The sequence below is a fragment of the Colobus angolensis genome, unplaced genomic scaffold (genome assembly GCF_000951035.1).
Source record: "Colobus angolensis palliatus isolate OR3802 unplaced genomic scaffold, Cang.pa_1.0 Scaffold159, whole genome shotgun sequence".
In the NCBI taxonomy this organism is placed as follows: domain Eukaryota; kingdom Metazoa; phylum Chordata; class Mammalia; order Primates; family Cercopithecidae; genus Colobus; species Colobus angolensis.
Genome location: NW_012114699.1, coordinates 645,124 through 661,283, shown reverse-complemented (window position 1 = coordinate 661,283; position 16,160 = coordinate 645,124). Strand labels below are relative to the sequence as shown.

Below are 16,160 nucleotides of genomic sequence, written 5' to 3'. Positions count from 1 at the left end.
GAATTCAAGGGTAATCCGTATAAGGTAGCTTCTAGACGTTCTTAGAAAAGTCATAGGAGCTCATAGCTCACATGGCAGATTTCCCTGTTGGTACCAAGTAATGCCCAACTTTTCTGATACGCCCTCCCCAAAGTTAATAAAAATAGTGTGCCAGTGGTTATATGTCATTATAAAACCATGTTACTAGTTCCCAGAGTTTATTGCTGGAGAATTTACCAAGTTAGAAATGCCTGGAGATAAAGCAGAGTTCACCTGGGAGCCAGGGCAAAAGGAAGGAGTCCTTTGCTGAATCCACCTCGTGTCCTTTTCTGCTAAAAACATTCATCAAATCTATAATCTATCCTCTACACTGGCAAAATCTGAATCTTATGGAGCAGGTCTTTCCTCTTTTGAATTTTGGTAACAAGAACGATTGGCAAAACCGTATGACTAGTGCCTACAGAGTGCCAAGCCTGTCATAACATTAACTGAATCCAAATATTTGCTGGTATGTGTGCATAGGTGAAGTATTTCTTAAGGTGTATATTGATGACCTTCATATGAAGAAAAACAGATGCTACTGATCACTAACAGAATATTGGCTGAATTAGTTTTCCAGAAAGGAAGACAGGTTTGCACCAATCTTTCCACATGTCCTCCACATGACTACTTAAGTAGCCAGCACTCCTTAGAAGCATACGTGGGTTTGCACTTGTAATTCCAACCTCAATGACACTAGAGTCCAACCAACTGAGCTAATTGCCTATAGACAGTCACATCTAGGTCTCATAAGACTTTCCCTTTAGGCTATCTGCACAATAACATAAGAGCCTATTGAAAACTTCAATTTCATCCCTGGGTGCAGTTATTGAGCCTCTTCTCTGACACCAATGAGGAGATTTTATTGTTTCTCTTTTCTGAATTCACTGATTATTCCATCAAATTTACTTAAGCAAAGAATCACGTGAAGCGAACTTTGTAAGTTCTCTTTGCCACAGAAACCTAGTTGGCAATAATTGCTAAGCAAACAAACAAAAACCTCAGTGAGACTGCCAGTGTCTGCAGTGTACAAAAGTAAGACCTTCCTCACCCAGAATAAGGTATCAAGACAAGTCCTGGTAACTTTCTGACCAGTGAGACAAACCAGCTTATTCGTACCTTTGAGTTCACTTTTGTTCCTTTCTTGATTTTATATGTAATTTGTTCTCTAATTAAAAGGGTAGCTACTGATTTAAGCAATCCTGTTATGCAAAACTCAGAACCTACAAAACGCATACTTACGGAATGATTCTTTACTTTCCAAAAATCATTTGTCATAAAATTGATTTTATTAACATTATTATTACCAGTAATCATAACTAATTCACTTAATAGATATAATTAAATGAAATAACTTAATATAAAGCACCCAAGTAGAGAACTTAAATGCTGGCTAGCACTTACTGCCACTTGGAGGTAAATCAAAGCAAGAAAGAGCAGAAAAAAGGAAGGGAGGGAGGGAGGGAGGGAGGGAGGAAATTAAAGCATCTTTGAAATTGTGATTCTAGAGGGAAAAAGGGAAAGAACATTGAATTTACCAAAATCCCAAGTAACATGTAACTTTTTCAGTGACTTGAGGTTTTGCATCCCCTTGTGTTCTTTCCAGTCTTCTCTTTAATATGGCCTTTGTGGCACATTCTCTCACTATGACGGGGCACAGCAGGGATAAAGAGGCTGATTCTCATAGTATATTTTAAACTAAGAATTCTCAATTTTAACATGGATTTCTCTTTTTACACCACAAAATACTCTGGTATTACCTTGTGAATTTGCTTGCCATACCTGTGTCACGATGTATTAAAAAGCAGCAGCAGATTTTTCACCTTAACACGCAGAAATTTTGTAAAAATAGTTTGACTTCCTCTAGAGTAAGTGAAAGTTATGCTTATCATTTTCATGCACAATGGTTTGTAGCCATTAGGAGAAAAATAATTATTTGGATAATGGCTGGGGTTGCTTAATGATCTCTTCCCTATTAAAAAAATCAATTATTGTTTCTTAAATTTTCTCTATGTGATCATTAATTCTCTGTCTTGATTTATGAGACTTCTCGGAGTTAATTATATTTTGAAGACTTGTGGGCTAAAATTTTGTATTACAGTAAATGTAAATCTTTCAGTTTCCTAAAATAATTCTTATGAACTTCATTTTAAAAATGCATTTAAATATATTTTATAATCATTTAATAAGATATTTTAGCCTTATACATTTACAGCAATTGCCTCTTTGGGGCTGACGTTTTCGGAGGCTACCTAGAGGGACAGAACGACGACTGTGGCTTCAGCTTCCAGGTGGCGCCACACTGCCATCTGGTGGTCATCCAAATGCTTTAACTTTTCAAATTTCTGCTCTCATTTCTAGTCTCGTTCAAATAAGCATACAGCCATGATTGCTGTTGCTGTTGTTGTTGTTGCTTTTACAATTATATCTTTTAGAACCTCACAATCAATTAAAAGAATAAAAGTCTCCCACTCTGTTATTTGGATTAATAAGAAATGGCCTTTTATCCTATAGCAGCATTGTGGACATTGGATAGATTCGTAAGCATTGTTTTTGAGCAAACTGATAATAATGCCCACCCAAAGTGAAAAAGCAGCCAAATGAGAGCTAAATGGTATTTTGGCAACATAACAGTTACTTACATTCATTTGATTTCTAATCACATCATCCACATTCTTGCCATTGGCAGGAAGCTTTGAAACAGACCAAGGGCTTTTGAGACAGCCCAGCATCAGCACCACCTAGGAACAGGGTTCAGGCAGTAGTTTACTGCAGGCTGGAGGATGAGAACAGAGGAGAGAATAACAATGACGTGCCATAAATACTTGGAAAGACTGTTACAGCGACTGGAAAAGGCATGGCCCAGGCAGGCTGGTACTAGATAATGTGTGGGGGCCATATGGTGATAGTCCCTGGCCCGTGTCACAGGTAACAGATGTCATTTACTCACGGCAAGTTGACAGAAGAGAGTGGAAAGGAACTGAGAAATGTGACTTTCAGCCTAGAGATAATGCAAAAGCTTTTCCACAATTCCTGTATAAAGCCTTTCCACCCCTGCCCCCTGCCACCTGCTTTCCCACTCATAGGAAAATGTCTTGCTGATTCTATTGAATTCTGCCTTGGTCCAGGGAGGCAGTTATCCCTTAATGTCTCCAAGCCCATTCAGGATTTCCAAGTCTCCTTCCTTTTGTTCAGGAGGTTTTCAGAGGTCACAGTGGTGGAACGGTAGGCTGTGGCAAGCTGCCGGTTGTTCACAAGTGACGAATTGACAGGATTTCTGCACTCACCTCTGGCTCTCCAGGCATAATGTTGGCAGAAAAGAAAGAATGAGCAACCGACCAAATAACCACTGACTTTGACTTCATGGTACTGAGATGCAATTCCAAATCAATAATTCTTGGAAGGGTAGGGAGGATATGCAGTTTCAGAAAGCACATTCAATATTAGAATGTAATGTCATATTTAGAAGATATAAATGCACATTACATATACTTATGTAATTCACATTCATAAACATATAATTTGTGCTTAGAAAATGAAAATATACCTATTGTTTTCATAACATAAACTTGAATAAATAACCCTCAACTAAATCCCTTTGCTTGAAAAGGTAATTTTCAAAAGGAGAAGAATAAAGCTCCCCTAGGGAGTCATATCAGAATCTCCAAGGATGAGAAATTTTTATTTTTATTAAAAGATGAGATGCACATGTCAGTCAATTACAGTCCTCCCTAAAACAGTGCTCCTTTTATGTCTGTATTTAGAATTAAAACAAGACAATCAGTATTAATGAAACACCTATTACCTGATAAGCATTATACCTCAACAAACAACTGTTTCTGAAATACAGATCAGTTTAGGGGAAAGGGGTTACATAACCAGAGAATCATTCAATTTTAATGACATGCTTCCCTAATATTAAAACACAAATGGAAATGTGAAGTTAAAACATCAATTGCAAAACAATAATAATACCATAATAATATTTTATGCACAATTTTTAGGAAGATATCTCTATGAAGTCAATCAATACTTTATGGTAACTATAAATTAATTTGTGAAATGCCCTGCCATCCATTTACCTTCCTCTGAAACATATGCACATTGAAGCAACCTTTCTAAAATACCAACTTGACGGTTTCTCCCAGCTTGCACGTGCCCTCTTGCAACCATCCCTTAACTTTCTTAAAACCCTTCAAGAGTGCCAGATGCAGTGGCACACATTGGTAGTCCCAGCTACGCAGGAGGCTGAGACGGGAGGATGGCCTAAGCTCAGGAGTTTGAGGCTGCAGTGAACTATGACTATACCACTGCACTCCAGCCTGGGCAACACAGTGAGACCCTGGCTCTAAAAAATAATGAAATAAAACAGAAACCCTTTGATGACTCCCTGTTGCCAACATACTTAAATCCAAACTCCTTAGTGTGGCTTAGAAAGCCTAGCATGATCTGGACTCAGCCTACGTAGCTGACGTCATCTCCTGCCATTCCCACCATTCCCAACATACTCAAGCTCTAGCCACACAAAATTTCTCTCATTCTCTGAAAAAGCCATGTTCTTTTTCATATCCAGACCCTCACAAGGCTGTGCTCTCTGCCAAGAATACTCTTTCCCTACCCATGCCCCAGGCTCCCTGCCTTCGCCTGGACAATCCCCAGGCAATCTTTATATCTCAACTCAGATGCCACTTTATCCAATAAGCCTTTTCTGGTCTCTCAAGTCTGAGTAAGTTGGTCTTTCTCTGCCTTCCAGAAGCACTCTGTAACTCCCCTGTCATAACACATTTCACACTATATTGTAATTGCTTGGTTGCTTGTCTTTCTCCTCCATTAAAACTGTAAATTTCATGAAGATAGACACCACTATTGTGCACTACCGTATCCACTAGGATTTGCCACAGTGTCTGGCACACAGAAAGCGCTTGATTAATTTGTGTTGAATGGATGAATGTGTATTTTCTTTAATCGCCTCAACTTTAGTTGTCCATAATGTGCTATTCTGCCTTTGTCTCGTTTCAGTCTGTGATGCTTCTCTTACATAGCCAGCGGCGTTATATCTTTGAGTATGACCAACCAGATTGTCTGCTCTCAGTCACCATGCCTAGCATGGTGCGTCACAGCTTACAAACCATGCTTTCAGTGGGCTACTACCGGAACATCTACACCCCACCAGACAGTAGCACTTCTTTTATCCAAGACTATAGTCGAGATGGCCGATTGCTACAGACCCTGCATCTGGGGACAGGGCGCAGAGTCTTGTACAAGTACACCAAGCAAGCAAGGCTTTCTGAGGTGCTCTATGATACCACTCAGGTCACATTAACATATGAAGAGTCTTCTGGAGTGATTAAGACAATACACCTGATGCATGACGGATTCATCTGCACAATCAGATACAGGCAAACAGGTTTGTTGTGAAAGAGTGATGACGTCTACAACAACATCACTATTTTCTTATGACATTTTTACTGACCACAGTGTGAGATAGAAGCATTAATCTACACACCTTCAACCCAACTTTCACTTTACTTATCAAAGTATCTGACATTGAAAATTTAAAGCATGTTATAAAAACATATAGTACATTTCTTTCTTTCAGCTCTCAAGTAATTTGAAATCCAAGTGCCTAGTGTAACTGTATACCCATTCCTGCTCAGCACCAAATCTTCTCAAAGATGAAACTGCAAGATAGAAGTCTCACTGAAACTAGCTCAAGCCCTGTGTAACCTTTATAAGCCTCAGTTGATGACAAAATATCTTCACAAGTCAGAACTTTCTAATGTATTTTGCCCTTTGGGTTTATAGAATGCCTAAATCCAGTTACTTTAATGCTGGAATTTGTCAAAACCTGACCCACTGACTTTGTAGCAAAGGTTAAATGAAATGAAAGCATTTTTGTCAGTGATTGTAGCAAGAAAACATGTTCATAATATCAATTTCATCACCCTGGGCTACTGGATGTTATTACTTCTGTAGTTTCTATAATTAAAATGTTCCATAACTATACAGTATTTTAATTTTTTTATATTTGAGGATTACCACTATGAGAATATATATCCAGGAGATAATATGCCCAGGCATTTGATATCAGAGATCAATCTCTAATATTTTATTATGAATATAAAAGCACCAGTACTAAATAAAATAACACTAGACCTTTCTGATTCTTCCACACTGATCACCTAGCTTTTTACTGTTTTTGTTTTGGTTCCTATAGGGCCTCTTATTGGACGCCAGATTTTCAGATTCAGTGAAGAAGGTCTTGTGAATGCACGGTTCGACTACAGCTACAACAATTTCCGTGTCACCAGCATGCAAGCTGTAATCAATGAAACCCCTTTGCCTATAGATCTGTACCGATATGTTGATGTCTCTGGCAGAACAGAGCAGTTTGGAAAATTCAGTGTAATTAATTATGATTTAAATCAGGTCATAACTACTACAGTGATGAAACACACCAAAATCTTCAGTGCCAATGGACAAGTCATTGAAGTCCAATATGAAATCCTAAAGGCAATTGCCTACTGGATGACTATTCAATATGATAATGTGGGCCGCATGGTAATATGTGACATAAGGGTAGGAGTAGATGCCAATATAACAAGGTACTTCTATGAATACGATGCTGATGGGCAACTTCAGACTGTTTCTGTAAATGACAAAACCCAGTGGCGTTATAGTTATGATCTGAATGGAAACATCAACCTCTTAAGCCATGGGAATAGTGCTCGTCTTACTCCTCTCCGATATGACCTCCGAGACCGCATCACCAGATTAGGAGAAATTCAGTATAAAATGGATGAAGATGGCTTTCTGAGGCAGAGGGGAAATGACATTTTTGAATATAATTCTAACGGCCTGCTGCAGAAAGCCTACAATAAGGCTTCTGGCTGGACTGTGCAGTATTACTATGATGGGCTTGGGCGACGCGTCGCGAGTAAGTCCAGCCTAGGGCAGCACCTTCAGTTCTTTTATGCAGACCTTACCAACCCCATAAGAGTTACTCATCTGTACAACCACACAAGCTCGGAGATTACATCTCTGTATTATGATCTCCAAGGTCACCTCATTGCCATGGAGTTAAGCAGTGGTGAAGAATATTACGTAGCCTGTGATAATACAGGTACCCCACTAGCTGTGTTCAGCAGCCGAGGTCAAGTCATAAAGGAGATACTATACACACCTTATGGCGATATCTATCATGACACTTACCCTGACTTTCAGGTCGTTATTGGTTTTCATGGAGGACTCTATGATTTCCTTACTAAATTAGTGCACCTGGGGCAAAGGGATTATGATGTTGTCGCTGGCAGATGGACAACGCCTAATCATCACATATGGAAACAGTTGAACCTCCTTCCTAAACCATTCAACCTCTACTCCTTTGAAAATAACTACCCAGTTGGCAAAATTCAAGATGTTGCAAAGTATACCACAGGTATTTAAACTATTTAAAACTTTAAACCTGAGTAACTCAGTGCTGTTGATTTTATCACAGAATCTCAATGCCTTTGTAAATGTGCTTCCTCTTCCTGACAGTTAGCCCACAGGTTATTGTGCATTTTGCTTAGATTTTTGGAGTGAGCAAAACATGCATGTTAACATAAAACATAATGCTTTTGCATCCTGCTACATTTTCTTTTTAGCTGTTTCTATGTTTTACTCTTACATGCTTAGATGAATAATTACATAAAAGAAAAATTCAGGATTCTGTTTCATCATATAAATCTAACATGATGATCCTTGTGGCCTTAGTACCACTATCACATTAGGAATTTCAATGTAGTAGGCTGAGCTTATAATCCAGGGTTATCCACAGATCAAAACTTTTCCTTGTAGAGAGAGGATCAGGTGTTTTAGTGTGGGTCATATAAAGGGGAGTTTTGGCCGGGCGCGGTGGCTCAAGCCTGTAATCCCAGCACTTTGGGAGGCCGAGACGGGCGGATCACGAGGTCAGGAGATCGAAACCATCCTGGCTAACCCGGTGAAACCCCGTCTCTACTAAAAATACAAAAAACTAGCCGGGCGAGGTGGCCGGCGCCTGTGGTCCCAGCTACTCGGGAGGCTGAGGCAGGAGAATGGCGTGAACCCGGGAGGCGGAGGTTGCAGTGAGCTGAGATCCAGCCACTGCACTCCAGCCTGGGCGACAGAGCAAGACTCCGTCTCAAAAAAAAAAAAAAGGGAGTTTTAGGCTGGGTGCGGTGGCTCACGCCTGTAATCCCAGCATTGGGAGACTGAGGCAGGCAGATCACTTGAGGCCAGGAGTTCAAGACCAGCCTGGCGAACATGGTGAAACCCCCCATCTCTACTAAAAATACAAAAATTAGCCAGGTGTGCTGGCACGTGCCTATAATCCCGGCTACTCAGGAGGCTGAGGCAGGAGAATCACTTGAACCCAGAAGATGGAGGTTGCAGTGAACCAAGATTACACCACTGTACTCCAGCCTGGGCAACAGAGTGACACTACATCTCATACATACATACACACATACATACATAAATGTTTTATTCCTAACTTCTATTGCCTAAACAGTTTGAAGGCAGGAGAGGTATCTTTCAAGTCTACAACAAAGTTTATAAAGTATGGGATTTTTTTCATTTTCTTTTTTAATATTGTGTCTCACAGACATCAGAAGTTGGTTGGAGCTATTTGGTTTCCAGTTACACAATGTACTACCTGGATTTCCCAAACCTGAATTAGAAAATTTAGAATTAACTTATGAGCTTCTACGGCTTCAGACAAAAACTCAAGAGTGGGATCCTGGAAAGGTTAGTAAAAGTTTTATCACCTCTTTTTAGCTGAAACAACAGGAGGGCATTCAATATCTAGAAATTATATTTACATATATTTGCTTACTGACATTTTAGTCTTCTTGAGTATTCACTAAAATGTGCACAATTAATGAGAAGGTAGAAAAAAATCTCCATGAGAAAAAGATCAGAGAATTGGAATTTTGGGGGCAAAAAGATTAACAGGTTACTTGATGACTGCTGCAATGGGTAAATAAGAGGAAAGAGGAACTGTACTTTTAAAATTCTGAAATGGGCTACCAAGAGCAATTATGGATTCTACCTAGAGAAAATTGTTCCGTAAGAGACATGAAAACATCAGATTTCCAACTGTAAAATAATTTAGGGGATGATGTCTTAAGAGCATGTGAATAACAGAATAAAATTATTCTGATAAAGAAAAAATACATAAGCACAATGAAGCAAAAATAATGAATATTACAAGGGTACAGTTTTGGGAAAAAATAGGAACATCAAAACATTTAAGATTCAGCAGATGATTTCATCAGAAGTGTGAGGTACAAATGAAAATAAGAAGGAGCGTTTTCTTTCAACTGAAAGAAATGTGAATATCTGTGTTTGCAAAAACAAAATGAGCTTGATACAATAAAACTGAAATGTGGGTGTGAGACCTTGAAATTTAAGTCTAAAAAATTATAAAGGACAGGAAGTTCTAGATAGGTCCTATAAATCCATCCCTTTGTAAAGATGTAAATGCTTTTTGTAATTAAAAGTCCTTCTAAAAAACATTTAGCAAAATGTTGAAAATTGCTGAAGCTTCGTAATGGATACTTGGAGGTTCATTAGTCTTTTCTCTTTATTTCTTAGTATGTTTGAAAATTGCCAAAAATAAAAAGGTTTTTTTTAAGTCCACGTAAAAAGATCAGTGAATTTCTGGCTGATTTGCCATAGTTAATTATAAGGTCTTAAACTCTCTAAAGTAGAAACTATAAAAAAAAAAAAAAAAAAGAAAGAAACTGCCTTATGCATTTCTGTGTGCCTCGCTGTGCCTAAGTATTACTCTACATGTAGTAATAACATCTAGTCAGTGTGAGGGAAATCAGTGAAAATAAAATGCCTGTGTTTTGGGAGAGCTGGACCCACTTAATGTGCCTTCCAGCTCTACAATTCTGTGATTTCAAGTTTGAAAGTATTTCTTTATGCTTAACTCCACCAAGACATAAGAATGCTAGGTAATCACCTGTTAGTCTTTTCCAAATCTCTGATGAAGAGATTCCAAATCTGGCCGATTTTTAAATCACTCACTGGCAAATTAAAGAGAGAAGGAAGCAACCTTGCAAGCCTGTCCTTTCCACAATCACCAAGTATCTGACAGACGTTTAACTCCATGCTGCATCTGCTCTGTGCCTCTCTTTCCTAGACTATCCTGGGCATTCAGTGTGAACTCCAGAAACAGCTCAGGAATTTCATTTCCTTGGACCAACTACCTATGACTCCCCGATACACTGATGGACGGTGCCTTGAAGGAGGGAAGCAACCAAGGTTTGCTGCTGTCCCTTCTGTTTTTGGGAAAGGCATAAAATTTGCCATCAAGGATGGCATAGTAACAGCTGATATTATAGGAGTAGCCAATGAAGATAGCAGGCGGCTTGCTGCCATTCTCAATAATGCCCATTACCTGGAAAACCTACATTTTACCATAGAGGGGAGGGACACTCACTACTTCATTAAGCTTGGATCTCTGGAGGAAGACCTGGTGCTCATTGGTAACACTGGGGGGAGGCGAATTCTGGAGAATGGTGTCAATGTCACTGTGTCCCAGATGACTTCTGTGTTGAATGGGAGGACTAGACGGTTTGCAGATATTCAGCTCCAGCATGGAGCCCTGTGCTTCAACATCCGGTACGGGACAACTGTCGAAGAGGAAAAGAATCACGTGTTGGAGATTGCCAGACAGCGTGCCGTGGCCCAGGCCTGGACTAAGGAACAAAGAAGGCTGCAAGAGGGGGAAGAGGGGATTAGGGCATGGACAGAAGGGGAAAAGCAGCAGCTTTTGAGCACTGGGCGGGTACAAGGTTATGATGGGTATTTTGTTTTGTCTGTTGAGCAGTATTTAGAACTTTCTGACAGTGCCAACAATATTCACTTTATGAGACAGAGCGAAATAGGCAGGAGGTAACAAAAAAAATCTCTGCCTTTGCGTCACCAAAGACTGCCTGTTTTTAAAACATAAAATGGTTTATTGTATTGGTTTTCTAGATCAGAACTCTGTATATGTAAATATGGAGGAAAAACATATCCAACTGCCTTTCAATGTGACGGAAGATGGTATTTTAATATTGTTTGTTTAAACTCTTTAAGAAATGACAGAGATTTTTAGTTCTTGTGTGGCAGTATTCAAAATAACACAAGTAGAACTCAAACACCTAAAAACAGTTTTCGGAAAGCACCACTTTCAATTTGCCGAGCCATGCATATGTTCCAATATCCAGAAAGAACCCAAGGTTCTCTATTTCTATTGTGGCAAGCAGTTTCATCCTTAACTGTTGGCAGAAATTGTGGGCTATTTGAATAGGTGGTGCAGTAGTATCTGAACCTTGCATTTCAAAAGACTGCCAGCCCTTTCACATTTTCCAGATCTGTTATAGGAAACTTAAAAACAGGTGTAAAATGTCTTCAGCCACCATCTCCTAGAGTCAGGACCCAATTGCCCTTCCTTCTTGATTATTCCTCCTTGCTTGTTAAAGTAAATGCCATATTATTGTGCTGTGTTTTGGCGTGTGGTAGCTGGGTTCTGTCTACCATGCTTCCCTGTGGGTGTGGTAACCAGACTGAATAGCCACTATTTGCTCGTGTGTACATGACACCAAAGCAGCTGGCCAGCGTGACCTCTCTCACACAACCTGTTTTGACTCAACTTTTTACTAAATTGTCCAGCTGTATTGGTATCATGTAAACGTAGCTTTTATTAACCTGGGTAGGAATTTCTCATTTATATATAGGATGTATTTTGGTCATAGTTTCACATTAGTGATTCAGCATCTATACACTAATCCAATGGTTTTGTGCACATGAAAGGTAATTTACTTAAAAGTATGATTCTGGTACAAAAACAAAAAGAGGCTTTAGCAGGCATACGTGCCTGGGATGCCGATACATATATTAACTACTACTGCAGAAATTCATAAGAGCCAAAACCTTAGAAAAATACACCTAGTACTTAAGTGAAAGTACTAAAGGGAAGACCAGACCAAACATCACAGCAGTTGCTGCCACATTGTTTCAGCCCACTTAGATTTATCTTTCAAATGTACAATTCTGTATTGAACATCTCCCAGCCATATTCAGGAAATCGAATCAAGTGAATCCTTTCCAACCGAAAACATTTCAACTAATTATAGAGATGCAGACTCATTTTTACTAAAATAATTTATGTGGTTAGTTATTTTCGTTCTCCGTCCTTACCCATTTATTTTTATTTAATCATCTCTACTGCCTAGGAAAATAACTGTTTTCCAGGACGGGTTATTTGTTCTGTGATCATTTAAAATTTGGAGAAAGGTCAGGATTAGTGTTAATATCAGCTGCAGTTTCTCAATCTCTAGGAATCCTGCAGTAAAAGAAGCCCCTTGGTGAGCTGAAAGATTTGTGCCCAGTGACAAAGAGACAGTTTGTAAAATGCTGTGTAATTGTAAGTTACCACAAATGAAAATACATGACAGCACAATGTGGCCTGTAGAAAATTCCCCTGAGCCAGCTTCTGCACTTTCATCACTGAGTCTAAACATTTGCTATGTCTGAAGGCAAATTTATGATGGAATGTTAGTTTGGATTCTTTCCAGCTGCTACCTAAATGCAGTGTGGGGTCATTGCCTTGCTTTGCGATGACAGTTTCTTTGAAAATATGCAAAGTCATAAGCTCATGTTAAGGTTTTCAAGAATCTGCCTCCTACTACACAAAGGGAAGCAAGGGAAAGGAAATGACCCTGGCAAACAGTAGGGAGGGGTGTATTCAAACATTTCATTTTCAAAACCTTCGGGTTAGAATACCACTTACACATGTATTCTGAGAAAGAGAATTCATGATGAACTCATCTCTCTTTATAACTGGAAACATACCAACTTGATATATTGCTAATCCATACTAAAATCATATCATTGGGTTTTTCCTGAATCAGGCCTGTGTTAATGGTACAGTATTTATTCAGAATGGCAATTCTAAAATTACTAACAAACTTGCTGAAAATTTGAATACCTCCACACCAACCTAAAAATGGACCTTAAGTTCCTAGAACCTCTGATGTTCTTTTAAATTAATGGAAAAATAATTTGTGAACTGTATATAGAGAGTGCATTCGTAAACGTGATTATGTATTTTATCACGAATCCAAAATGTCAATATTAGAGTCTATTTTGCTTATATTTTAAGCAATTATACTTTTTTGCAATTCACTGATGATGTATCATTTTCAAACTGCTTTAAATATCCATCAGAAACAAGTATTTGAAGCTTTTACTTAATAGTGATTACCTTGAACTGTGGATTTCTAGTTTGTAATACATATTTAGTTGGTTCGTGCCTTTAGTTTCTTAAAGTTACATTTGTATTATATTCAGGAAATGCACTTTTTATTACTTACAGCTGTGGTTTTAATACTGCCTTGAACTATTATTATTCTTTTTACAACTCCTAAAGTTCGAGGGAGGAAAGAAAAAAAAAAAAAAGCAAAAGGTTAGCACTAATGAGTAGTAAATCGAAGAGAAACATTTTGGCATTTCTTAATAGGAACATGGAGATATTGAGTATATCACTTCCTATTCAGCTGAATAGAAAGAATGCCTTCATTGACTTGCAGTTCTGAAGTTTAAATTATTGAAAGAACAATTCATTTGCATTTCCTGATGAAAGTAAAAGCATTTTTCAGAGAAACATAAGAATTTCTCATACCCAGCAGACAGATGGCTGACACTGCACAGCCACACACCATTCGAGTAAGTTAAAGTGCAAGCATAGTAGTTAGACTCTCCTATGAAGAATATTCTGGGCTGGAGGCAGGGAATACTCCATGGTTGTTTCTTTTTCCTAGTTAAGCCCATTTTGTTTGTGCTTTTCTGTTTTGTTTTGTTTTCACTCTTGCACTACAGTCTAGAGATCCAAATGAACTGAAAAGTTCAAAGTTTAACACATTTAAATATGTTTATTTTTAGTTGTCATTCTAATCGTTATTGATTAGAAGCATGACTCCTGAAGGAAAGGGAAATAAATCTCAATTCATACTAACTTTCAACAAAACACTTGCCATATAAATAAGTATATGATTTATTTTTAACCCAAAAAATGTATAAAATAAGTGTATCCTTTGCTGTCAATTTATCTAGATGATCTATAATATATAGACTACATATATATAATATATACAACATAGCCAAATGTATGAAAACTTGACAATGTATAATTTGGAATTCACATGCTACCTATGTAGAGAAGTATGAAATTAAGTTATAATTTTCATGAGACTTTTTGAACACTGTTGACACAGTTTCAAGCATTCCATCATGTTATTTTGACTCTTTTTCTTTTTTTCTTTCTTTTTTTAAAAGTGTATTTTTAACTAGACCAGGCCCCACTATAATATCACTTAAGAGAGTCAGGGCAAAGTTTTTGCATTTATGAAGATGTGTCCATGTAAGGGTGATTGTAAAGGAGTTCACTGGTAATAGAAGCAAAAGTATAGTAATGAAGTATTGAGAAGAAAATTTTGGAGAGATTGGAGCATATTATATATAGCTTGTGGAAAGACATAAGGCTGCAGATTGAATAGAACATTCCTGTTTTCTTGAAGAAATTCACATACATATAGCTGACCTGACTAGTACTTCAGCTCTTCCACAGCCTTCTATAAAGGTTCTCTCTTCTGCAAAGAAAACAAACAAAAAAAAAACAACAAAAACAAACAAACAGAAAAAAAAAACAGAAAAAAAGCAAAAAACGAAAAAAAAAAGCAAAGTAAAATTTAAAAATACAGAAAACAAACAACAAAAAAGAATTCAACCATAAATAGTGACTATTATTTCAGTGTGTCCTTCATGTGAAAGCTATTAAGGACCAAATATACTACTGTTCATACGAAGAAATTACTTTCTAAACAGTAATTGAAAATACTTAGAGTTAAACTTGCTGTGGATTTTGTCTTGGCAGTTGTCATCTTACATTATTTGTCAAAGGAAATGTGTTTGGCAGTTAAAAATCTTTCCTTAGATTTAGTGGTGGACTTTAACCTCTTAAATAAATGTTAGTATATCAGATTGTGTCCTTGAAAAATATTTTACTTGTATGAATCATGACAACGTCTAAATCTTTACTATTCTTCTGGCAAAAGCATCAGTAAGAGAGAAGGTGAAAAAGAGAAGTATAGCCTTTATGTCAGAAAAACATTCTTTTTAGCTGCTTACTTTCTCATGAAAATTAAAGATGTTTACAGTGTATGCCAAGTTTTCAGTTTCTGTATAACAACAGTTAGAGGTTCTAATCATATTGAAAATTGTGTTATAATGGTCTGAGCCATGTTACTAGGAAACAATAGGTTCCAATTTTGTATTCCTGCTCTCCTGTGCTGAAAAGTGACTGGATACTGTACAGGTTCATGTTCTCTGGCTGCAGTTAAATGGTCTTTTGCATTTTGCTCTGGCTTTCAGGCCAGAAGCATGCATTTTTCTACAAGAGCATCACAACAACATGCTGTAAATATTTAAAGTTAAACATTATGTGTTGATATTTGAAAGAAAAGTACTTTGAATATTTCATTTTTAAAAAATAAAATTGCCAATGAAAAATGTGTCCCATTTTATTCATGCGCCAAACTGCCTTCTCAAGTCAGTCTGGTCACCTTGGATAGGACAAGTGGCTCACTAACAGGGAACAATAAAACCACACCATCTTGAAAATGTAGGTACAGAAATCAAAAGGTCACTAATCCTAGGCAGACTTCTCTTCATTTTTATTTTTCATACAAATAGGATCTCTGACACAAATGACCATTTAATAAACAAAGAAGAGTAGCTGCTGCAAATATAAATGCCTCTAGGCTATGACTTTTAAAAAGGCTTCGCTCTGCTTTGGGTGCCTTTCTCAGCAATAGAAAGAAAATAAAAAATTATAAAAATGGGGTGGGAGAGATATAGGCGTTCAGGGTGTCCAAACACACTGGCAAAAAAATGGATGTTGGGGCGGCAGCCAGTGGGGAAGGGTGTCAGGGAGGGGAGGCAATCATGAAACACTAAAAAAATCCTATGCAATTACAATTGCCATTTGGCACTTGTTTTTCACAAGAAGACATTTACAAGTGACGCTGGGAAATCTGGCCAACAGATCTTCAAAAATTCATCTTCAT

At 37.8% G+C, this 16,160-nt stretch overlaps 1 protein-coding gene across 2 annotated transcripts in view; it reads left to right on the top strand.

Moving 5' to 3' along the window:
• TENM1 (teneurin transmembrane protein 1) overlaps window positions 1-15,603 on the top strand; it is a 630,397-nt gene extending 614,794 nt beyond the window's left edge. For both annotated transcript variants that reach the window (XM_011936960.1, XM_011936959.1), the window contains 4 exons: window positions 5,038-5,425; window positions 6,236-7,456; window positions 8,645-8,787; window positions 10,190-15,603. In XM_011936960.1, the coding sequence (XP_011792350.1) occupies window positions 5,038-5,425; window positions 6,236-7,456; window positions 8,645-8,787; window positions 10,190-10,948 (2,511 nt within the window). In that variant the 3' untranslated portion in view covers window positions 10,949-15,603. The remainder of the gene's footprint in view (window positions 1-5,037; window positions 5,426-6,235; window positions 7,457-8,644; window positions 8,788-10,189) is intronic.
• The last annotated feature ends 557 nt before the right edge of the window (window positions 15,604-16,160 follow it).